Source organism: Brachypodium distachyon, chromosome 4, assembly GCF_000005505.3.
Source record: "Brachypodium distachyon strain Bd21 chromosome 4, Brachypodium_distachyon_v3.0, whole genome shotgun sequence".
Lineage (NCBI taxonomy): Eukaryota > Viridiplantae > Streptophyta > Magnoliopsida > Poales > Poaceae > Brachypodium > Brachypodium distachyon.
Window position 1 is genome coordinate 16,217,822 of NC_016134.3, and position 25,535 is coordinate 16,243,356.

A 25,535-nucleotide genomic window follows, 5' to 3' on the forward strand; every position below is an offset into this window, starting at 1 on the left:
TGTAACAAAGCGACTGCTTTAACATCAGCCCCCGCCTAGACAAATGAAGTTGTTGTGAGGATGAGTTGAGGGTGGCTGCGAGCTGTTTTGAAGTTCACGGTATCTGCCGTAAATGTTTAAAAGATCTGTCAGACCCCCAACTAGACAAATGATTGTACATACTTTTAACAGATAACTTGCAATATTTGTTCCAAATCCACCTGGTTTTTTTTTACCGGACCACCTGGTTTAATCTTGATCAGAATTAGGAGCCCAACTCATCAGCAAATCTCTCAACTTTATCTATTAATATTGTAAAGAAATGTCTAGCCACCTTCAAAACTGAAATTGCCACCTCCTGCTGTGTATGACCTGAACAGTAACCTTTTTTTTTCGAGGGTGAACAGTAACTTCTTGATCTATACAAATTCTGAACAAATCAGGGAATAAATCCTTAAGAGGGGAATCGGCAATCCAACAATCCTTCCAAAAAACAGTCGAAATCCATCAACTCATGTATGTGAACATGACTTCCTGAGAAAATACTCTTCCGTTTCAAAATATAAGGTAAGTAGTTTGGCTTGCCAAAACGTCCTATATTGTGGATATCTAGATAATACCAAATCTTGTCCATAAAATTTCAATAAAACATTTTGGACTTAGGAAAACTATTTACATCCCCATTTTACCTTTTAGAAAATCCTCATTTTGAAATATAACCCCACTATGGGCTTTAATAACTTCACAAAATTAGTTTATACGGTTTTCTAATTCTCAAAATATTTTGTAACTCCGAATATGCATTGATGACATATGTTAAAACATGCCCACTTTGAGGATCTCATGTTACCCTCTTCTTTTTATCGAGCACATTTGGAAATAAATACAATATATCAAGAAATCCAAAATGCATGTGAAAGAAATATGCATGAGGCATGACGCTAGTACATCCAAAATGAAATGTTGGGTGTTATATTGTTGCACCTGGTATTGATTCGGCGGTGGGATGCCCTATGATGAAGCCGGAGACAATCTTTCCTTGCCATGTCGGAAATTGTTTCTTTGGTATTGGTCCTCTAGTCTAGAATCTTAGACTTGGTAATTTTGTAAAATGCACGACTTATGTGTATTCTCTTATCTTTTAGCTTCCAATTTTAGCAATCGGACCAATTGATACATGTCGGTCTTTAACGTGATTACATACCTTCAATGTTCTAAACTCTGCTTTTGAGAATATATTCAGGGTGGAGAGCCTTCCCCCGTTGATTACTCAAAAAGAAAAACTGAGAAAATGATGAGGGAATAACATCTAGTGAATTCTTACAAAATGAAGCTATGAGATTAAGCCTAAGGTACAGTCAGATACAATGCGTCGTGCAACTAAATTCCAATAAATTGAAACGCGAAGGTACAATTTCAAGCACGCACGCAGAGGCAAGCCGCAAGACCGCTATTGTCGTTCCTGATCACAAGGTACCCCCGACGACGCCCTAGCCTCCATCAGATCATCGATCAGACGGCGGATGTCACGCCAAGACGACCCGTTCTCCCCGACGGCCGCGCTCGCTCTCAGGGCCAGCTCCCTCGCCTTCTCCCTCCGTCGCTCTCCACCGCCGTCCTCCATGAACCCGGCCACCGCCCGCGCGATCGCCTCCGCCGGCACCGTCTCGGCGTCCTCCTCCCTCACCCCGCGCTTGCCGCCGCCCCACACGCGCGACCCGAAGCTCGCCACGTCGGCGACCAGCCGCTCGTTGATGAACTGCTCGAACACAAGCGGCCATGTCAGCACCGGCACCCCCGCCGACGCCGCCTCCAGCACCGAGTTCCAGCCACAGTGCGTCAGGAACGCGCCGACCGACGGGTGGGCCAGCACCTCCAGCTGCGGGGCCCACCCGCGCAAGACCATGCCGCGTCCGGACACCCGCTCCTCCCAGTCTTGGTCCGGGAAGAAGGAGGAGTCTTGGCATTGGCCGAGAACCCACAGGAAGGGATGGTTCGAGGTTTCGAGGCCAAGGGCGAGCTCGCGGAGCTGCCGCGTCGAGAAGGACGGCCAGCTCCCGAAGCAGACGTAGACTACTGACTCGGCCGGCTTGGCGGACAGCCACGCCAGGCAGTCCACGTCGGCGTCACTGCCACGGTGGACCGGGGAGTCTGGCGTGGGGATGCTGACGGGGCCGACGAGGTACGCGCGGCGCGCGTCGAGGTCGGCGTGGTAGGGCCGCTCGAGGTCCGCGAAGGTGTTGACGACGACGCCGAAGCCGGCGAGCTGGGACGCCTTGATCCGGCCCCAGTTGGCGGCCAGGTGGTCGTCGTCCCTGACGAGGAAGTCCGGGAGCTCGGCCACCGGGATGGCGATCTGCTCATGATCCTTGCCACCGGGCAGGGGCACCTGCAACGGGGGCCCGCCGGGGTAGACGATGCTTGAGCAGGCCGCGACGAGGCTGTTGAGGACGAGCTGGGGGAAGATCCCGACGGGGTGGAACGTGAGCCGCGGGACGCCGAGGTCGGCCGCGATCCCCGTGGCCCACCAGAAGGCCACGTCGGCGACGACGGCGTCGGGCCGGTGCTCCAGGAGCAGGGACTCGTGGGCCGTCCTCGACAGGTCCACGGCCCGGTACACGCGCCAGGTGTCTTCGGCGGCCGCGGCGCCCAGGCACTCGACGCCGGGGCCCAGGCCGACGTCGGGGAAAGGGTAGCGGAGCACGCGCACGGCGTGGCCCGACGCCGCGGCGCGCGCCACCGTAGCGGCGATCGGCGCCGCGTTGGCAGGCGTGACCACCATCGTGGCCTCCACGTTGGCCGGCCGCGCCGCGGCCATGTGGCACGCCAGGTCGGTCATCGGGATGAGGTGCCCGCGCGCGAAGAAGGGCAGGAAGAACACCCTCAGCCGCTGCTGCTGCCGCCGGCGCCTCCCGCCCTCGCTGGCGGCGGCCATGGAATCGATCGATGATGCAGGAATTGAGATCAAGTAAGTTAACGGCCAAGGGGAATCGGTGGCTTCTGTTTCGCCTTGAGCTACGCGTCCACAAGCTTGGCATGCATGCAAAGTGTGCAACTACCGTAACTAACCGCGCGCGGGATTGAATTGGTCGCGATTAAAGATCCGGCTAACGTGAACATGCACGTACGTACTCGAGGCTGAGTCTCCAACCAGAAGGAACGGATCGATCGCTGCACAATTTTTGGAGGTAATTACTTTCAGCATCCGATTTTTTTTCTCTTTTGAGTGTGTCGTTCTTTGGTACTTCCTTCTTCTAAATTAAAAAAAAAAAACACCGAGCACCTGCTCCCTGCATGTATGCAAAAACCTGTACTAGTACGGAAACATGTGAACAATTATAATTTAACGAAGTGATTTCTATGTTATAACTAAGCTTGATATGTACATATGTTAGCAATGTACTTCTCCGTCCCATATTAAGTGACGAAATATTACATGTATCTATAAACTTTTTGAGTATAGATACATCCATCTTTGAACAAATTTGAGTCAATTATTATGAGACGGAGAGAATATATTGCATGTCACGGATGTGAATGTGTCGCCGTGAGATATGGTAGTTGGCAAATAGGGATACCACTACTCCAGAAAACCCCTCCAGTGGCGGTAAAAAAATGGGGTTGGTGGCGGTGATCACGCCCGCCACCAACTTTGTGTCACTGGAGTTTTTAGCACTGGTGGCGGGTAAAATACCCACCACTGCTGCGCCGAGATCACCAATGACGGGTAAAATACCCGCTACTGAAGATCCACAAACCGCCACTGTAAATCCCTCCGTCACCACCCAAAAAGTGCGTGGAGTACATCAGTGGCGGGCGAACTACCCGCCACTGGACAATTTCCAGTGACGGTCTATGGCCTGCCACAGCTATATTTTCAGTGACGGTGGTCTTTAACCGCGACTGGTACTATTTTTTCCTGAAATAAATAAATAAATTGTTTATAAAAATAAATATTTCTGTAGCACAGAAATAGCAGGAATACAACACATCATAGATAATACCAGGAATACAGCAGCACAATATACAACACCAAAGAAACAGAATAGCAGCAAATATATTACAAAATTCCACACGAGTTAAACATTCAAGTCACATGCATGTATACAAAGTGTTTGAAAGAATGAGTCACAAATAAAAGTATTCCACACAATTTAGCCACTTTTGGCGACAATCCCGCCGCCGTAGTAATCCCCGCTCGATTTGAGGACCTCCTTGTTTAGGATTTCGCCGATGTCCTTCTGGATCTCGTACACGAGAATTTCAGAGTTGTGTCCTCACTCGGCGTTGGCCATAAACCAATTCCTCACTTCTTCGAAGGTCTTCTTCCCCTTCGGTTGGAAGTCGTTGATGAACTGCTGAATAGTGTGCGCGCAGTAGTAACCGCAGTAGACTGATCTTTCAGGCTGTTGCTCGTAAGGGAAGTTGAAAGTGTGCCTGAGGGGAGCGTCAGGATTGCGGCTGAAGCCAATCATCTCGTACCATTTCACTGCGTCGCGATAGGCTGAGTCAATGAGATATTTGATCGGCTCAAAGTCGCGTTGTGGTTCATTCCCCTTGCGTCGCAGTGGATCAAAATATGTGACCCCTCCCATATCGAGGCAGATGGCGATTGTCACCCAATGACCGCTGTTTCACAAAAGGACGCACATTGTATTAGCCAAATAATATAACAAGCAAGTCTTCCGACGGAAAAAGATTTATGTATTCACACGAATTGAAAACAATTTACTGTAAATGGTACAATATCAATACAAAACGGCGGTCTCTGTGCTTCAAGATGAATTGAGTTAGGTATTCAACCGCCAACCTTCTACTTTCTGCCAACAATTGGTCTGGACCAAGCAAAGTGGCGTTGAAGAGAAGGGGTTCGGTGACGGCCATCCCATATTGCTTCACCCTATAGGCCTCCCTCGTGTAGTGTACACACCACAGTCTTAATATGGCGTTGTCGAGGCACTTGCGGTTGAAGAGGTGAAACAAGTTGAGAAAGTCAATGCCGAAGCTAGTTTTCCTTCTGGACTTCCCCTGTATTGGATTCGAAGAAGCCATAATGCTTTGGCACTCGAACCCTGATTTCTAAATTTGTGAGGTCTGCGCCTGATGATGCCACATTCATGTATTTTTCATGGAGCTCTTGCATCTCTCGTGGCAGGCGATACAGGTCATCCTGGGACACCATCGGTTGTCGGGTGGAACAACAAAAATTGGGAGAATCGCCTATCCACGAAATAAGACCCATTAGGCAATCTATCTCCAACACGGGGGTGGGTGGGCATCTTCAAAATGTCTGGCCGCTCTTCCCAAATCCCTTCTATCTGCGGCGCGGTCTTTGGTTGTCTTCCCGTAGAAGACGACTGTTTCCCCTCCTTGGAGGAGCCCTTGCTTGCCTTGCCGCCTGTCCCCCTATTGTTTTTCCTGCGTCTCAAGAAATCGGAACTGTCCGGTTTCTGGGGACCTGCATCCCAGCGGGGCGCTTGGACGGCTCTCCAACGGGGCCGATTGTGCTGCGGCTCTCCGAGGGACGGGTCTTGGTGCGGATGGCTTCGGAGCTTCGGTTTGGGCGGCGACGGAGGATTTTCGCCTGCATTGTCGTCGCTGCACTCCGCCACAGGTGAGAAGTCTCGTTCTGCGGGCTCGTAGTTGAAAGGACTGGGTGAGGTGCCAAGTGGCGACGGAGACGTCACGCGCCGGGCGGGTGGAGACGGACCGAGGCGGGGCGACGGAGATGGAGACGGCTCCGTAGCGAGGACCACCAACCTCCTAGGCCAGATGAGGTAGGAGTTGACGCAATCCCTTAGGGTCGTCGCCTCTTCGTGCGGAGGATAAGGGACCGGTTCGTCCTTGAAGCCCCTGAGCACGGAGTCCACCTGCACCCTGACAAGGTCGTCTCGCAGGGTCACGTGGTGCACCACGGCCGTACGCGGCATCAGCAACCCGCGCGCGCCCAGAGGATTCCCCATCGTCGGCATGTGTAGCTGGCATTTGACGCCCTTCTGCGCATGACAAGCATGGCAACATCATTAATAGATTGGAGCATGATAGTGATATTTCACAATTTTTCATAGTGCGCGAAGACGCTTACTGTGAGGTTCTCGTCGGGTGGCCCAAGCGGGTCAAGCTGGCACTCGGTGCCGGAGCATGAGGTACTCTTATTCCCCAGCGGGGATGGATCCGATGTGGGTGGGGTTGGTTGGATGGGCGCTGGCATGAAAACACCGTGATCGATGAAGTTGTCGACGTCACGCTGGTCCCTTGCAAACCGCATGAGCTTCCTGAGCTCCTCCCTCGCCAACACCCGGATCTTCTCATCTAATTCCTTCGAGCTCTGTTCTTTGCTGGACGCCCTTCTGCATTTGCGGGAACCTTGCTCTTTCGCCATCTGCCTGCGAAAGGGCCCGGAACCGACACCTCGCATATGGCCCCCTTGCTCATTTCGTTGCAGAGCGTAGCTGATGGCATCATCCCACTGTTGGTTGATAGACGAGTGGGAGCCATCCGACTCCCACTCTGCCATTGCACCCTGTATACAAAAAACAACATGCTCGCTGTTAATCTTATATGTGAGTATAATAAGCCCAACCGATAAAAGAAGATGTCAGGATGAGGCCTTATGACTGCAGCCTCTTGCTTCTCTGACATAGGCTCTAGGCCCGCCCACTGATTTGCGGTCATGGACGACTCCAGCCATTTGCTGGAGCGCTCACCGGGAAGCAAAGTTGGGACCCTCAGCTGTATACCGGCTTGGTCCAATGCGGTGTCCTCCTTCGCCCACACCTTCTCCTTTCCGGGGCGTCCACGACTGCTGAGGCGGTGGTCGAAGGGCCTTTTCTCACGAAGCTCCTTGTACCATTTTTGGCTGGCCTTGAATTCATCTGACCTGACCCACTCCTTGAACCTCTGCCAGTTCTCCTCCGAGATCCCCTTCCAGTGCTTGTTCACCTCTGTCTTCCAGTCTTTGCCGATGAGCTTCCGACAGTTATATTGCCACGTGCTCTGGCCCTTCCTCATGACTTGGTGCATCCGCCAATCCAACCGTCTCCTGATCTCATCATTGGCAGGCACGAACCACTTCCATGCCGCCTCGTAACAGTCCTGCTTCACAGCTTCCGAGACGTCGCTCCATCTTTGATAGATCCGAGCGCGTACCCGTACGATGGCATTGCATGTGTTGGAGAATCTTTCTGCAGCCTCCACCGGTTCCTCCGGGTAGTTTTCTTTATTCAGCTTGGTAACGACCCACGACTCCGTCGGCACCTTGTTCGCCCCCCGCTTGGACTTCGACTGAGTAGTCGACTCCGTAGCCTGAGACGTCGCACCCTGGGCTTTTTCCTCATTAGCTGCTCCTTCAAGGAGCAGCAGCTCCTCGGCTCCTTCAAGGAACAACTGCTCCTCGCTCATGACAATTTCCGAGCCCGAGGAAAATGCCCCCGCTTCTTCTTTGACTTGTCCCTCCACAACCGGTGGCTGCTCAGGCACCTCTTCAACGCGAGCCTGAGGTTCCTATCCAACACTTATAAAAGTAATTTAAAAAAAACGGAAAAATTCGGCATGACCTATGCCGTAAAACAAGAAAATTTCGGCATGACCATTGCTATAAAACAACAAATGAGTCTACTCGAATGTTATACGTGCATAAAAAAAACTCCCACCCACATATACCCCCTCGACACGATGGCCGGACCCTTCTCAACGACCTGGCACGATGGCCGGGCCCACATTCGTCATATCAACCGACACGATGGTCGGGATAACATGCATGTATCATTAAACCATAAACAGCAATAACATCAATACTTAATCCTTAATAGCTAGAACTAAACATAAACAACAATATTTAAACGCTAACTAAACATAAACAACAACCCTAATTTAAAAAAAACAGCAAGATTCAACCCTAACTAACTGTAGAACTAAACATAAACAAAAATATTTACACCCTAACTAAACATAAACAATAAGATTCAACCCTAATTAACTATAGAACTAAATTTTTTAAACCCTAACTAAACATAAACAACAAGATTTTAAACCCTAACTAAACATAAACAGCAAAATTAAACGTAACCCTAATTAAACCCTAAGCGTACCGGGGTCGCGACGGCGAGGGTCGTCGGGGCCGGGGCCGGGGTCAGGGTCGGGGCCGGGGTCGTGGACGGGGGTGGGGCGGAGGCGGTCGATGGAGGCGGCGGCGTCGAGGCGGCCCGGCCGCGCCCTCGACGATGCGGGCCGGGTGGCGGCAAGGCGGGGCCGCCGGATCCGGATCTGGCGGCCAGCGGGGGGGCTTGCGGGGCGAGGGGCTTTCTGCTCCTCGTCATCCGTTGCGACCCACCAGCCCCGGACTTGTCGTTCTGCGACATGGCGGCGGCAGCGGCGGAGTCGGGCAGGGCTTCGCCTAGGGTTCGGGGATGAGCGCTGTTGGTCTGTGAGAAAGACGCGCGTTTTGAATACAAAAATTTCACGAAGTCTCACCCTATAATATATATAGGAAGGGTCTCCAGTGGCGGGTATTTCGCGGATACCCGCCACTGGAGACCCTTCCTAGGGTTACCGGTGCTGGAGACCACCGGTGGCGGGTATTTCCGGATACCCGCCATTGGTGACCCACCAGCGGCGGGTATGTGAAAACCCCGCCACTGGTATTTGGAACATGAGTGAGGGTTAACCACATCCCTGTTCCACGCACCAGTGGCGGTGGTATTGTATATACCCGCCACTGGTTATTATTTTGGCTCTAGTATTATATTCTGTGTCTCTCTGAAAATTATGGCACCTGCACTTTCAAGTGTATAATAATTATTTCTTGTCTCACTAAAGATTTCAATACTAAATACATTGTTGAAATTGAAGTATTTATGCTTTTGTAGTGTTTACTGTGGTTAAAAATTGTTATAAATTACAAAATTGCTCAAAATGGTTTGATATTTGGCATGGAGGCTTCTCACACAACAATATGCCTGTATATGAAGTTTGGTGTCAAAATTCCAAATTAAGCCTAAAAGAATAACATATTGGGATCATCTAGGTAGATATCTCTGATACCTTCTAAGCCAACATCCAAATTGTAACATTATAACAACTTTGGGCTTGATTTTTTCCATGTGGCTTCATTAGACCGAGAGGTGTTCCCATGCCAAGTTTCAGCTCATTTTGATGAAAATTAAATTTTATGGAATTAAATTAGCACCAAAGCCACACATAATCACAGAAATTTGTATGAAATACTATGAATTAATGTCTAAAACTTGTATTGGGAATAAAAATATTACTATACACCCAAAAGTACAGCTGTTATATATTTTGGGAATGCAGAGAATGTAATAGGATTATAATAGTGCATTATGAAATCATTACAAGTGGCGGGTTTCAGGAAAATCACCGCCACTGGTTATTTGGAGAAGATTTGGGAAATCCCAAGTCCTGTAGCACTCACCAGTGGCGGGTTTCAGCGAAATCACCGCCACTGGTGGCTGCTTCCGGTGGCGGGTTTACCTGTAATCACCACCACTGGTATCCTTTCTGCGGGCTGCCGTGCGAGACGAGGTGGGAGTTTACGAGCGGTTCGACCAGCATAAATAGCTTCCTCCCCTTCCCTTTGCAGATTCTGAATAAAATCAAATGCCGCTCTCTCGTCTACTCCCGTTCGCCTGGCCTGTGGGCCCGGTACCCTCTGTGTGCACTGGTGGGCTCGGATTATAGCCCCGTGGGCCTGTGCTCTTCTGGCCTAGTAGGTAGTAGGCTGCTCCCGGGTTCTCGCCTGGCTGGGCCTGAACCCGAAACAACCTAGTTGACCGAGCGGGCTAAAAAAACTTTTTTGCCTCCTTTTTTGGTAGCACGCAACAGTGGTGGGTTTCACGGAAATCACCGCCATTGGTGTTCCTTCCAGTGGCGGTTTTCCTGGTAATAACCACCACTGGTCCCCTTCCAGTGGCGGGTTTCCTTGTAATAACCGCCACTGGTGTCCTTCTGCGAGCTCCGCGCGAGACGAGGTGGGAGTTTAGTCCCACCTCGCTAGTTTACAAGCGGTTCGACCAGCATATAAGGCTTTCCTCCCTTCTCCCATCAGTTTCCGATTAATCCTCTCGCCTGTCTCCTGTGCTCCTCGCCTGGCCCGTGGGCCCGGTGCCGGTACTGTTATTTGTGGGCTCGGATAACAGCCCCGTGGGCCCGGGTCCGCTCTGGCCTAGCAGGTAGTAGGCTGCTCCCGGGTTCGCCTGGCTGGGCCCGAACCCGAAACGCTCAGTTGACCCGAGCGGGCTTAACAACTTTTTTTTTCTCCTTTATAATGATGAAACAAGCAAATAAAATATGCATTCACAGTAGAAAAATACTGCGAACAAATTTACGGCATTTGTTTTCAAATTTGAACAAGTTAAGATTCGAACCTCGTTAGAATTCAAATTACATTGAAAATCATCAACGAGCATAGCGAACAAATTTACGGCATTTGTTTTCAAATTTGAACAAGTTAAGATTCGAATCTCGTTAGAATTCAAATTACATTGAAAATCATCAACAAGCATAATTGATCAAAATTACACAAATAGTGAACTATTGGACAATCTTGTCTTTCTTCTTTGTTGTCTTCTCTTTCCTCTTATACGTTAGGACCTCATCGTGTCTGCTTCTGACGTAGGCCCTGTCTTGTGTGGGTAATTTTGACTTTTTTCTTGTCTGGATCGTCCGTCTTGCCACCTCTTCTTCTTGCCTGGTCGTGGGATCAGGGAAACCTTCATAGTCTTGTTGTGAAGTTACTCCGTCGACCCCAACAATGCTCCTTTTACCTCTCCTCACGACTACGCGGTTTTTCGCTATCGGGTCTTCTACGAAGAAGACTTGTTTGCATTTGGAAGCAAACTGCCATGGTTCAATCAGTGCCGAGATTCTTTTGACGTTCACCTGATGACGGGGAATTTCTTTTGGCAGAATCATTGTTGTGAACCTATGATCTTCATGCCTGACATCGCGTGCCCATCTGATGCGAAACATGGCGATGGTGGTGAAGGTGTAGTCAAGCTCCCAGATCTCTTCGACCACGCCGTAGTACGCTTCAGTCTGGCCTTCGCTATCGGTCCCCGTCTCAGCTACGAGCACTATATCGCTGTTTTGGTACGTACTCTTACGGTCCATAGCCTTGGTGTAGTACGTATACCCATTCATTGCGTACGATTGGTATGTCATGACGTTGCGGTCAGGAAGCCGTGACAACTTCTGGACAATCTTCTCATCTTCATTCGCCGCAGTCCTATGATACCAAAGATCCTTGAGCCACATGGCTAATGTAGAATTGTGTTTTCGCTGGATCCAATCATCATTCTTGTTAGGGTTGAGGTTTCAAAGTTCTTCGATGTGCATGTCGATGAACGGCTCGACCTCTGGCGTGAGTTGCAGCACCATTGTGTGTGCTCTTATAAAGTCGTCCATTCTTTGGCGGGCATGCACATCAAGCTCCTTCCGGCCAAGCCCACCTTCACCTTCTAGCTTCCCCTTATGTCGTGATTCGGGTACCCCTATGGGTTTGCGGTACGCCAACCAATCAGTGCAGAACTCAATGCACTCTTCTGCATGATAGCCTTCCATGATGCTTCGTTCGGGACGCCCTCTGTTACGAACATATCGTTTCAGCACCCCGTTGTATCTTTCGGGCCCAAACATGTTGTGCAGGAATGATGGCCCTAATAACAAGCATCGACGACGTGGACCATCAGATGGACCATAATGTCGAAGAACGTTGGGGGAAAGAACATCTCACATTCGCACAATATCTGTATCATTGCGTCCCTCAGTTGCAGGCAACGGTTCACCGTGATGGACTTCTGGCCGATCGTGTCGAAGAAGTCACAGAGCTTCATGACCGTCTCTCTCACCCATGGCTCCATGCAGCCTTTATTGCAACCGGAAGTAGCTGCGTGAGAATCACGTGGCAGTCATGAGACTTCATGCCAACCAGCTTGTGGCTCTTCATGTCAACGAGTTTCTTGATGCTGGATGAGTAGTTCGATGGAACTTTGATGCCATGGAGACACTCGCACATTCTATGCAGTTCGGCTTTGCTCAGACTGTAACACGCAGGTTTGCATCGCGTATATATTGTGCGTTCACCATCCTGGTTTTCCTGCGGCGCCTCTTCCTCTATCGGCCAAATTTTCTCCCTTATCCCCATCCACTGCAAGTCCTTCCGTGCCTTTGGTCCATCTTTTGACTTGTCCGCGTGGTGCATCATCAAGCCCAACAGGCTGTCGCACACGTTCTTCTCCACATGCATGACGTCTATGGTGTGACGGCTCTGTAAGAACCTCCAGTAAGACAGGTCACAGAACACGGACCTCCTCTTGAACGTAAGGTCGCCATCTGGACCTGCAGCCGGCTGTGCTTTCCCGGCCACGACTTCGAGGTCCCTAACAATTTCGTATACTTCATGTCCAGTCAGTTCCCTCGGTTTGTGCCGCCTCTCTGCCCTCCTGTTGAAGTTTTTCTCATCATCCCTCCACGGGTCCTTCATCTCCAGCCACTTACGGTGTCCCATGTACACAATCTTTTTTGATTCTGGCAAGAACAACCCTTCTGTCTCGTCCCCGCAATTTGTGCACGCTTTGTACCCATGTGTTGACTGGCACGATGAGTTCCCGTTCGCCGGGTAGTCATGCACACATGTCAGTAGAGCTGCTCGAAGGGTGAACTCCTCCTTATGAGCGTCCCAAACCTTTCGACCCTTCTTCCAAAGCTCCTTGAGCTCATCCTTCAGCAGCTCCAGATACACGTTCAGATCAGCTCCAGGCTGCTTAGGGCCCTGTATGAGCATTGATAGGTGGATGTACTTCCTCTTCATGACAAGCCATGGGGGGAGGTTGTATATGAACAGGATCACCGGCCATGTGCTGTGTTTGCTGCTCAAGTTTCCGAACGGATTGATCCCGTCCGTACTCATCCCGAACCTGACGTTCCTGGGCTCTGCGCCGAACTCGGGGAATTCGTCGTCCAGAGTCCTCCATTGAGCCGCATCTGCAGGGTGTCTGAGGACTCCATCATCGTTGCGGTACACGCCCTCAGGATCGATATCCGCCTGAGTCGCGTCGTGGTAGATGAACCACCTGGCCTCCTTCTTGTTCTGGAACCAACGCTCCAGCCTGGTGCCACACGGGAGATAGCAGACCGTCTTTGCCGCCGCACCACGCTTCAATTCTTCCTCCGCGCCGCCGTCAGGATTGGGGTCTTTCTTCCTGTATCGGGATGTTTTGCATACTGGACAGCTGTGCATGTCTTTGTAGTCGCCCTTATATATGATGCAGTCCAGCAGACAAGCATGGTATCTGATGACCTCTAACCCGAGAGGGCATGTAACTTTCTTCGCCTTGTACGTGTTCTTAGGCAACTTGTTGCCCGGAGGAAGTACCGTACGTAGGTAACTCAGAATCTCCATGAATCCCGAGTCCACGATGTTGTATTTTGCCTTTATACGCAAAAGCTCGAACGTTACTTCTAGCATACTCTTATCCACGCCGACATTTTCATATAACGGTGTCTCGGCATCCTCCCTCAGCTTCTCGAACTTACGGGACACCCTCTCATCCTCGGGGTCATCCAACTGATTCTGCAGATGCTGATCGTCCAGCATTTCAACCATCCTACCAGTTGGAACATCCTGTACTGGATCCTCGTCACGGTATGCTTCTTCACCAGGCTGGTCGTCAGACTCCATGTTTTCCATCTCAATGCCGTCATCGACTCCAATACCATCCTCCCCGTGAGAAGTCCACCTTGAATAACCTGACAAAAATCCCCGCATGAGCAAGTGCATCTCGACATCCTCTGGCTCGTACAGCTTGTTGTTCCGACATCTCACACAGGGACAACACATCTTATCACCCCCTTTCCTATGCATATCTTCCACGTCGGCATCGACAAAAGTCTTCAGCTGCTCTATCCACTCAACACATAACCTGTCCTCGTACATCCAAGCACGGCCCATCGAGATACAACACAATTTTTTTTTTAAATTAAACAAATCAGATTGATCGACAAAAATGGAAAATTTTGGCATGACCTTTGCTAAAAAAATAGCATTTTGTGCTAAAAAATTCGATGCCTGCATCAAAAACAAATTACCCCCACCCACATCGGCATGACGGCCGGTATCACATCACATAAGAAATATACGGCACGAAGGCCGGTGTCAATACACATTTAATATGTTTGAACATGCACGTACACCGGTCTCGAGGTTAAGCTTAACCCTAGGGCTAACCCCCAGGGGCTAAGCTCCTCCATAAGCAGCTATATAGAGAGAGAGCTGCAGAGAGAGAGAGAGAGCTAGAGAGAGAGGGAGCTCATCGGAGCAAAATTAAAGCGAGAGAGAGAGGGAGGATCCTCACTAGGGTGAGGGGGAGCTCCAGAGACAGCGGGGGCAGCCCGGGAGAGCCGCCGGAGAGAGATCGGGGCCGAATTTCCCGCCGGCGGCCAAGGCGCCATTAATGGCCATTTTGCAAAATTGGAGAAGAATAGGAGGAGGAAGAAGGGAGAGGAAGAGGGAGGAGAAGGGGGGAGAGCTACCTTCCGGCCACCGCCATAAATTTTGGCAGGGCTTCGCCGCCGGTGAGGAGCAGAGCCGCAGCTGGTCCAAGACAGACGCGCGAGCTCAAATAGATTCGGGCTCGCACAGTGCTTATATATAGAAAGGTCACGAATGGCGGGTGTACGGATAAACCGCCACTGGAGACATCCAGCGGCGGGCGGAAAAATAAACCGCCACTAGAGGCCTCACCAGTGGCGGGTAATATTAGACCCGCCACTGGTGCTTTCCCACCAGTTTCTCCACTTTAGTCCCACCTCGCTAGTTTACAGGAGTTCCGACCAGCATAAAAGGTGTTCCACCGCCCCACCTACCGGTGGTTACTACTCAGTGCTCAGTGCGTTCCCCGTTCCGGTTGAGTTCTAAACGAGTGATCGGGCAGTGCTTAAGGGGTTCAGGGAAGGGCACTGAGACTGAGTAGTACCATCATTTATCGGGTGGTCTACCAGTGGCGGTTCTTTTGAACGTCCGCCATTGGTAGCTTTTAGGGTTTCCATGGGCAGCGCCAGCGGCGGTGGTTATCACCGCCACTGATGATGGACCATCAGTGGCGGTGACTTGTTTCAGAACACTATTCACCGCCACCGGTGGTGAGGCACCAGTGGCGGTGATAATCATCGCCACTGGCGGCGCTCATGGATGCCTCGAGAGGCCTCCAGTGGCGGTGTGTTTTTTGATCCGTTTCAACCGCCACTGGAAAGGGATCACGGATGGGGTTTTCTGTAATAGTGTACGGGTACATGTAACGAGTAGTTAGCTTACATGCTGCAGCATGCATAGTACATGACTGGTCAAGCGTTTACATGTGGATCATGGAGAGATTGGTGACGGCTTGAGTTTAGGATCAATGTGAGAGCAAGATTAATAGTGAATCCAGGTGCTAGCTATAAACACTTGTCATCAGTGGCGGATGTAGGATCGTCCATAGACTAGGGCTAAAATAGACCAAATATGGAAGCCTAGGGTTAATCCACTGTTAATCAGCATTTCTCCCCAAATCTCTATGGCATAATACATGTAGCTGCTAACTCATGCCTAGGGCTGTAGCCCCAATTGCCCTAGTCGTGAATCTGCCCATGCTTGTCATGTCATCTATAACTAGTTTAATAGCTAGAATATATAATAGTTGGCTATAAGATTATGCTATTTTATTTGTGCTTGGCCCAGTTTGCAGTCTCACATGTTTTCTAGTAGCGCGTGCTACAACTGGCTATTAGTTAGTAGCTCACCTCTCTTCTCTCTTCTTTTTTCTCCTCTCTGACTAAACAAAACTAGTATATTTAAATACTTATAGTCTGCTTACATAAGCTTATTGTACTTGCTCTAATAGCGGAGACATGCGAGTCTACCATGTAATGCCTATATTTAAGCATGAGCAAATGAAAGAGGCCTTGAGAGCCAGACGATTAGTAAAGCCTAGACAAAATATATGTCATTCTAGACTAAGTTTGTCCAGAAATTTTACTACTCTCTCCAACTCATATTACTTGTCTCAAATTTGCTAAAATATGAATGTATCTATTTATAAAAATCATCTAGATACATCTAATATTTTGACAAGTAATATGCATCGGAGGATGTAATTTAGTTACTTTGGTTTCTTTTATTGAAGAAAGTTTAAGCATGGGAAGAGCCTTGGCAACTTAATGGACCGGGGTGCATGGCTGGGTGGTGGCCCCACATATGCTTGAGTGGAATGTGAAGAAACAATGTAGCCCCCATGAGACATCAAGGAAAATGCCTCTCGCCCCTGTCATTATTTTTCTCGTTGCACCGCTGGTTCCATGAACTGGTCAAGTGACCTTGCGTTGCCATAAAGCCGAGGCTATGCCCTTCGTGGCATTTGCACCCATCGTCCTGGTCACTATTTTTCCCTCTCTCCTCCTCTTAGTTAACTAGATAATACCCCGCGCGTTGCTGTGGGAATTTTGTAATGACGCAGGGCTCATGGCGTGAGAAATATTGAAAATCGTTTATGCAAAGATATATTTATTTATTTGAAATTTCAAACTGAGAATGTCCATTTCACGATCCGGAGTGTAGATAAGATTGCAAGCACAATAGCAAGGTGTTGTTAAGATGAACACCTCACGATGAAGATAGGTATGGTCTAAAAGATTGGACGACATCTGATAATCACAACTCGTCTGCTTCATAAACAAAAATTCATACTGCAATTTTCGGGAACAAACGTTTGACAAAATCATGAAACATCCATAGAATGCTTATTCCATGTTGTTGCTTCACCACATCTGCCAACTGCTCACTCTAAATTGGACATGCATGCCTCTCCCAAATCTTTCTCAGGGTCTCCAACCTTTTAAGTTGCCACGCCCCTAAAGCTTATGTGTTACCTATTTTCGAAGCTGCTTGCAACAATCTAGTAAGTAAAAAAAAGGACGGTCAAAATACTCAAATGCACTGAAACTCTGAAAGTCGCAACATGCAAAGTACTCCCTCTGATCCTAAATTCTTGACTCAAATTTGCCCAAATATGAATGTATCTATTATTAAAAAGCGTCTAGATACATGATCGTAAACCCATCATATATAATAATCTGTTAATTAGAACAGGCAAAAAAGAATAAATACACTATCAAACATGGATGCTAATACGTTTCTTTTATTGTGGTTATCCTCTCTCCTTTCTTGGATGTTTGCTGAATCATTGGTTCCTGCAATGCTGATTGAGGATAAGGAGTCAAAATGCTAGATGTCGTGTTATGCTAAAACCCATCGCACTCCCTCCGTTCTGAAATAAGCGACGTGGATTTATACAAGACTTCATACAAATCCATGTCAGTTATTTCAGGACAACCTGAAGTTGAAGCTTTCCCATCCAGAATTTCTGCCTCCATTTCACTGTGTGATATAAAAATTGCTTCGGTGAGAAATTGCATGCTGAATAGGAACCTTTAAAGGAAACAGGTATGCTGTAACCAAGCTGTATTAAAAAAACTGCTATGCATCTAATACGTGCAGAAACAAATAGAAGGTTGATATTCAGAGAGTAAGATGCATGTGCCCATGCACTGTAAATCTGTAAATCAAGAGATCGAGAGGTTGTGTACCTACGCCAGCAGACCTATCAAGCAATGGGGCAGCAACTTTGCAGCAGTAGCCCTTGCAAACAAAATGTTAAGCACCTCTCGCACCAAAGAGCAATCTGAAAAATTAAAAAACATAAGCTCCAGGATAAGGTCGATGTTTGTTTCCATACACTGTAAATAAGGAAATTAAAAGATCAAGAAGTTGTGTACCTATTTCAAAAGACTTATCAAGCAATAGAGCACCAAATTCGCAGCAACATCCTTGCAAAAAATACGTCGAGCACCTTCCACGCTGGAGAGCAATCTAACAAATTTAAAAGCATAAGCTTAAGGTCATGAAAAATAGGGGAATCTGAAGGTTGAGATAGTCCAGCTACCTTTAGGGGAGGCCGGCGCCGGACAGGAAGACGTGACCAGAGCAACGTATTGGAATTCGGTAGGCATATAGGCATGTATTTAAATGCCAAGGTGGAGACGGCAGCCACGGCTCAGTGCCTCAGTTAAATGTTGCCGTTTCTTCAGCAATGGACAGATAGTAGATGGTGGTAAATGCTGCGATCGTTGAGGACGCTTCGTTTGCAGAGATGTGGCCGGAAGACGTTGGGTCGCGCCCGGCGGAAGAGGGAGTTAATGGCGAAGAGTGCTGGAACCGTGCGAGACGGAATCGAACGGTCCCCGACGGCCCGACACCTGCATCCCCGTCCGGCCCATCCCATCCTATCCCATCCTCCATTCCCATTTCTGAATGCTGGGCTATTCTAAGACCATGTTTGTTTAGGTTTTTGCTTTAACTTTTGCTGCGTTTAACCATCTAAAAAGATGGAGGGAATCATCTCCCGACGTGCTTCTCAGCCTCATGTGTAAACAGGAGAAGTGGTTTTTAGAGGGCTATTCTAAGACGCTATTTGTTTGGGCTTATGCTTCAGCTTTTGCTGCTTTTAGCCATCTAAAAAGATGGAGAGAATCACCTCCCGACATGCATCTTAGACTCATGTGTAAACGGGAGAAATGCTTTTTAGAGAGGTAGAAACACCAAAAGCTGAAGTAGAAGTACAAACAAACAGGACCTAAACCATGTGCTAGCTATTTCAACTGCATGCAAAGCACAGCCCATGTACGTGGAGAAGGATCCAATCGATCACGCGAAGCACGGATCCAGTCGATTGCGCGGAGGGAAACAGAGCGGAATCGGCCGCGCGGACAGAGAGGGGTGGAAAAACAGTAGTGGGGATAAAAAAAATCCTCTTAGTTAATCTTTTTTATTTAAATTAAACAATTTGATAACTTTTGCTCTTATCTATCTCTCTTTTTTTGTCACGCAATTGGACTTTTTCTTAACAAGTATATGAATTGTATCTTATAAGTAAATTATGGTACATGACATCTACTTTATGAGATTTTAAGTATGTCGTGTATATGAATTTATGAGACGAGTACATCGTATGGTACATCAGTATTATCACGAAAAAAATCACAGTATGAGTATTTGTGATAATTTGGTATCTCTTACGAGACGGGTACATCATATCGTACATCACATGTAACTTAACCAAGAAACAAAAACATAGATCAAATAAATTCAAAATCACAAAAAAAAACAAGTACATAGATCATTATGAGACGAGTACATTTCATGTACCTTAACCAAGAAACAAGTACATTGATTAAATAAAATTAAAATAACCAAGAAACAAATACATAGATCAAAATCACCAAGAAAAAAGTTACATCAAGGTACAAATCAAAAAGGTACAAATCAAAAGAACCAAAGTATCTCAATATTCAATTCAGTGGTGGCCTACATAAACTTGCAAAAACAAGAGAACCAACATGAACTCCACAGAAGCTCTCTTTCTCTCCATCATCTCTGCTCTTCTTCTTCCCCACCGAAGCATCAAGCACTTACCGGATCTCGTTACCCCATATGAGAGCACGGCCTGCTAGAGAAGAGGAAGGAGGAGACCACGGGCTGAGACCACGGCCGACGGCAGCAGCGGTGGAGGCCGAGACGGCGTACCGCGGGGGTGCTCTGAGCGCGCCGAGCCTTCCTCGCGCACGACGGCGCCGGCCGGCCCTACCATGCGCGCCTCCTCGTCCCCAGGCTCTCCCTGCCCTGTAGTAGAGATAGGCTGCCGCAGAGGTTCATTTGTCTTTTCGTCTTGTATTTCCTAATGCTCTCCATGAGATGATTTAGTATCAGCCTAGCCCAATTCACTTGTTTGATGTCGTTGACATCCAACATGAGCTTTAAATAGTCAGAGCTCACAGTTGCTTTCGTGGTTGGGCACATGTGTCGGCATATGGCGCACAAAAGAAATCTTCTAACGAAATGTTCATCCGTACTTCCTTTGTTTTCTTTAATTTGTTCCACGAGTCCTTTGAAAGTTATGGACCCTGTGGTATCTTTGTAATTATTGAATAGTTCCTGCTGTTTTTTTCTTCTTTGAGCCTCAACCTTCTCGTCTTTATGTTTGGCTTTCACATCTGGGGTCTCTCCCTCATCTGGAAGGTCTAGGATGTGTACTACATCCTTTAACACCATCCTTATCTTAGTGTCGTTGATGATGAATGCATCATCTTCAACACCGTAGCTATCTGCGACCTGCATGCAGGCTTTCCTGCGAATTTGGACATTCGGTATTTGTAAAAGCCCTCCTAGATTGTAACTTGCAATTTCATCTTTCTGTTTCTTGTCCAAGCAATCAATCAGTTCATACATGGCTGTTGGACTACAAGCCACTGTTTCCTGCAGAACAAGGGATTACGCATATAAGATTTTTACATATATATGGTTTGTAATGTGTAGTGATGTATGATATGAACCTTGGCTTTAGATATTGTTTTGCTTAACGCAGGAGTTTTGGGCTCACACGAGGGAGATTGGTCACTGGAGGGAGATGGATCCTGATGGAAGACAAAACATAGGTCAGAGGGATTACGCATATAACATTTTCACATATATATTTTATACTGTTCGGCAGCCCGGAACAGAACGAAAGATTAGCTACGAGGCGGCGGCGGCCGGAACAGAACGAAGATTAGCTAGATGGCATCGGCCGGGAAGAGAACTCAAGATTGATTTTCTGCCCGGAATAGAACTAAGGATTGTATATATATAGAGACAGAAAAACCAGATTTGATGTATCGTAACAGCCTAATACCAGATTTGATTGTAACTGCCTAATACAAGATTGATTTGATTATGCATGCAGTCACCACTGCTTTGCTCATCTGTATGGAACGCCAATGCCATCACGCCGACCTCAACACCAGAAAGAAAAGCAAACGCCAGAAAAGCAAACGTTCACCTAACAGAACATGCATTATTCTAGTGACTCAATATCAATATCTGAACAGGGCATACAAGATTCAGTTCACTAGCCGATATGCATGTTTTATTCAAAAGTACTCTAATCCAATACGACACTCAACGCACACGGCAATAGCCAACACAATACAGACAGTTCTAGATTAACCAGAGCACGGCCGATACAACCTGAATCAGTTTTCTACTGATGATAGATAAAGTCATACCCAATTCAAAAGATGAATAGCACGGAAGAACTACTCCAGGTCACAGACCTAAAATCAGTGGCCGTATTAGCCAATAATCAAACTAAATAAGCCATTCTATCTTCTACCATCTTCAGAATGATTGCCTGGAGCATCTTGCTCATCTCCTAAGCTGAATTTCTCAGACTGGCCAGAAGGAGGTGCATATATCAAGTTGAGTAGAGAGTCGCCACAACCACCCAACTCAATTGAAGGGCAACTTATGCTGCCATCCTCCTGGACCGACTCCTGCTGCAGTTATTACTGTAACAAAAATCTTTGATCAGATAAAGAAATTGCGTGAACGACAATGCAATTAGCCAAACTTGAAAGTAACAAAGCCTACTATGAGAGGCAAACTGAATGAATACAAACAAGCAAAAACTACAAAATGCAAAGGAATTGATATTTCTCTTTAAGATTCTAGCCGGGTAAAAAAACATGTCAGGTCAGGTTCAAGCTTGCCTTGCCCGACAAGAATAGCAGCACGATCTGGTCATTGTAGGCGAGGACCAACCACCAGAATAACTACTTCAGTTTTGGACAAGTGCGCCTGTCATGTGTGGAATCGCCACATTCGCCGCACGATCTGTTTCGCCTCTTGTGCCCATTCGACTGCCTCAATGTCTCATGAAATGGCTTCATTCTCTTCTTTGCTGGAGCACCTTTTGTCACGATTATTTTTGGATCAAGGACTTTCTCCCCAAAAACATTGCTTGAGGCAGAATAATGGGATGGTATAAGACGAAAAGCTGTCTCATAAGGGGTCCCATCATTCTTAAAGGGGCGATCGAGAATGCTTTGCGGAAAATCCATCCCCTGCTGCGAACGCTCTTCGCTCTTTGAAGCTTTGAATAGAGCAACACTAGCCTTGTTTCGCATTTGCCGGTAACGACCCATCTCTTCTGATCACACATGTGTATTGGCATTTGTCTCCGACACGAATGCGGCCTTTGCTTGCGTTGTCCACCTAATCCGAACACAACACGGAGGAATGGTCTCTACACCTAGGAAACTCAGAAGTGAAAAAATGTGTGAACATGGGACACCTTCGCACTCCAATTTGCGGCAACCAGAGAAGATGCCATTCATTGAAGATCCATGAAATGAACACTCTACAAAGAAGACATGTCTGCTCCTTCCTTCGGCTCCTTCTTTTAATGCAGCTCTATAGGTGACCAACCCATCTCTCTCTGTATGCTCTTCAATCTCCCATGCAGATGATCTGCAAATGCAATATCTAACCCTCCTGAACATCTTTGGTGTGTAAAAACGGGCAGCATTTTTCTCTAATGGATTAGCATCTATTCTAGTGAAAGGAACTGAATTTGCAGCTTTTGCATCCAACTCGGCCTCATTTCTGCGGATACGTGACATGCAGTGCTCGCTGTGCTCCACCAAGTCAACCAACGACATTTTCCGGTCTAGGTGATTATGGAGCCTAGAGTTAAGACTCTCGCTACGCTGGTTGCTCTGCATGCCCAAAAAGTATCTTCCATTTGTATAAGCCGCAGACCACCTCTTCCTAAGTTTGTACATTCTGGACATCCATGCAGCCTGCTCTGTGATCTCATACTTTTCCTTGAACCGAGCCCAAGATCTCTCAAACTCATATACTCCCATCTTACGATATATGAGTTTTCTGAAGTCCCGAAGCATTGGATTACGCAGGTGGCGTATCATGTTCTGCTCAATGTGCCAACTGCATAGTCGATGGTCTATCCTCGACATACCTTCTTAATGGCTTTCCTCATGGCGGCGTCTCCATCAGTGATCACAGATCTCGGGTTCTTATGGCTCATCGCCTCAACAAATGACTGCAGTAGCCACTCGTACGACGAGACAGTCTCGTCTGAAACAATACCAACACCAAAAACAATTGTACTGCGACGATGGTCCACCCCAATAAATGGAACAAATGGGAGATTATACCGATTGACCCGATATGTGCTGTCAAACACAACTAGGTCACTGAATGCTTCATAATCAATCTGAGATTGTGAATCTGCCCAGAATATATTTTGAAGATGTCCTTCATCATCCGTACTGTATTTGAAGAAAAATTCAGCATCTCGTTCAACTTGGGCTCTCATGTGGTTCAAGACAAATTCAGCATCCCTTCCTAAGATTCTTTTCTTCTTGTACTTGGCGAAGAAATTATAGAGGTCCCGGGAAACAAACCCAACCTGATCATACCCACCATGGTGCTTCTCCATAACTTCCATGATTTGGCACGTACGAAGGCCACCAAGACCATATTCTATGGCATCAGCTTTCTGAGCATTGTTTAAACGGCGATGTGACCGTAGAAAAGGAGACTGCTTGGGGTCAAGTGGATGGCTGTGGACATCAACAAAATTCTTGACAAACCAAAGAACCGTTCCAGGTTGTCGCTGGATCTCAAGCATAGCTTTACATCCACAACGGGTGAGCGCCCGTGGCTCCCTTATTTGATCTTTTGCTACAAAGTACTTCTCCAAACGGTACCCTTCCTTACTGCAGCAGAAACGTCTTCTTTTCAATTCCGTGGTGCCACTAATGTACTCCTTATCGTCCAATCTCACACTAAACCCTTTAGATTTTGCATAGCTGTTGTACTGCTCGTAACCTTCTTCAACGCTTCCAAACATCTGACTCACCATCATGTGATATTCTTCCATCTCCTCCAAGCTGGCATTATAACCATCCATCTCACAAACTGACAAACCTGACATTATGAAACACCATCATCAAATTAGCACCTTTGTTCAATTATCTTTCCTCTCAATAAGAAAGTTCAATTCTTTTTCTGCCCAAATGGGCAGCCATGGTGAGCTTTCATCTCCCACTTCTGAGATTATTAGGTTAAGTGCTCGTTGCAAGTGGTGATTAAAGTACAGTAATCATGCTGTCAAAAGTAGGAGGCTAGGTTTATTTTTTATTTACAGAAAAAAAGGACTATATTATTAGTACAAATAAAGTACTGGGGTGGAGCTACTAAGATGGGTAAGATCTGCAGGACTAGCAAGTGAGTGATTACTATAAATCGGTGAGGCAGGCAGACATGAACAGGAACGACAGCTGCAGCAACTATCGTAGCCATCAGTTGGTTTCAAACAATCTACTAGTGGCAAGAAAAATAATTGAACTTTGTTATTGAGAGGAAAGATAGGAATGAGTATTACCTTACAATGGAACGAGGGATTGGGTGCGGGCAGGCAACCCGATTTCTTCCGTTCTGGGGGTGCCGGCGCTGCGCCAACTTTGGAATGGCCACGGTGGCCGCAGGGATCGGCGCTGCGGCTCGATTGGAACGGGCAGGGGGAGAATCGGTTAGGGGGCGGGGTGGCGGCGGCGCTCCGGCTGGGGGTGGCGGCGCTAGGGCAGGGGCGGCTGGGGGTGGCGGCGGCTCTCAGGCGGCGGGGTGGCGGCGCACTGGGGGGCGGCGGCGCTAGGGCAGGGGCGGCTGGGGGTGGCGGCGGCGCTCAGGCGTCGGGGTGGCGGCGCACGGGGGCCGCGGGGTGGTGGCTGCGCTCAGGCGGCGGGGTGGCGGCGCACTGGGTCGGCGGGGTGGCGGTGCGAACTAAGCTCTGTGATAATCCGATCTACTCGTATTTGATTAAGGGGTGAAAAGACCAATGTACCCTTTTGATATCGATGCCTTTGGTACTCCAAGTATGTTTTTGGAGTACCGGGGTACCGTAAATTTTCCCTTGCACATACGTTATATAACCTAACTATAACTATAGTTAGAGTTGTTAGTATCCTAACCTTTCTAGTCTATCTCATACTCGGTGGTTCAAAACGAAAGATTGTATTGTTGTAATCTCTCCCGAGCTAGTCTCGAGCTATATAAAGGATTGGGCTGGCCCGATTGGGAGATGCGTCGTTCCGACAAATCTACTCGTCTCATTTGTCTTTCATGGCATCAGAGCCTCCGATCTAAGCCATGACTTCCGGTAGCTCTCTCTCGACCACGGGCCACAGCCCCATCCATTGTGATGACGGCTTCACCAACCAGCACGTCTGGCGTCTCTGTCAGCGTCGGATCCATGATGTCCACAAGAGCAACTCCAATCTCCTTCGGCCATCTCATCACCATCAAGCTTGCACAGGACAACTATCTCCTGTGGAGGGCGCAGGTCGTCACTCTCATGAAGAGCCTTGACCTCTATGGCTTCGTCGACGGCACGTCCGTGCAGCCTGCCGCGACCATCCCCAACGTCGACGATGATGCGGCACCTCTCACCAATTCGGCGAGAACGGCCTGGGTCCGGCAAGACCAGGCGATTCTATCCGCACTCCTCTCGTCAATGACCGAAGGTTTGCTCGGATAGTTTCTCTTCCTCAACACATCCTGTGATCGATGGGCGGCGATCGACACATCCTTCTCCTCGCAGAGCCTG

General features: G+C 48.1%; 2 protein-coding genes and 1 long non-coding RNA gene across 3 annotated transcripts; all 3 read right to left on the minus strand.

Annotated features, from left to right (window-relative positions):
- Positions 1–1,175: 1,175 nt before the first annotated feature.
- Positions 1,176–2,914, minus strand: LOC100837291 (anthocyanin 3'-O-beta-glucosyltransferase). The gene is made up of 2 exons (XM_024455069.1): positions 2,159–2,914; positions 1,176–2,008 (listed from the first exon to the last, which is right to left on the minus strand). The coding sequence occupies exons 1-2, from the start codon at positions 2,912–2,914 to the stop codon at positions 1,430–1,432; spliced, it is 1,335 nt and encodes a 444-aa protein (XP_024310837.1). The 3' UTR covers positions 1,176–1,429.
- Positions 2,915–17,106: 14,192 nt separating this feature from the next.
- LOC112268925 lies at positions 17,107–17,900 on the minus strand. Its single transcript, XR_002960471.1, has 3 exons — positions 17,809–17,900; positions 17,620–17,714; positions 17,107–17,410 (listed from the first exon to the last, which is right to left on the minus strand). It is a non-coding gene; the product is annotated as an uncharacterized LOC112268925 (long non-coding RNA).
- A 3,715-nt stretch (positions 17,901–21,615) lies between these two features.
- Positions 21,616–24,499, minus strand: LOC100837594 (protein FAR1-RELATED SEQUENCE 5-like). The gene is made up of 2 exons (XM_014901962.2): positions 24,315–24,499; positions 21,616–23,857 (listed from the first exon to the last, which is right to left on the minus strand). The coding sequence occupies exon 2, from the start codon at positions 23,838–23,840 to the stop codon at positions 22,869–22,871; it is 972 nt and encodes a 323-aa protein (XP_014757448.2). The 5' UTR covers positions 23,841–23,857; positions 24,315–24,499; the 3' UTR covers positions 21,616–22,868.
- Between the last annotated feature and the right edge of the window lie 1,036 nt (positions 24,500–25,535).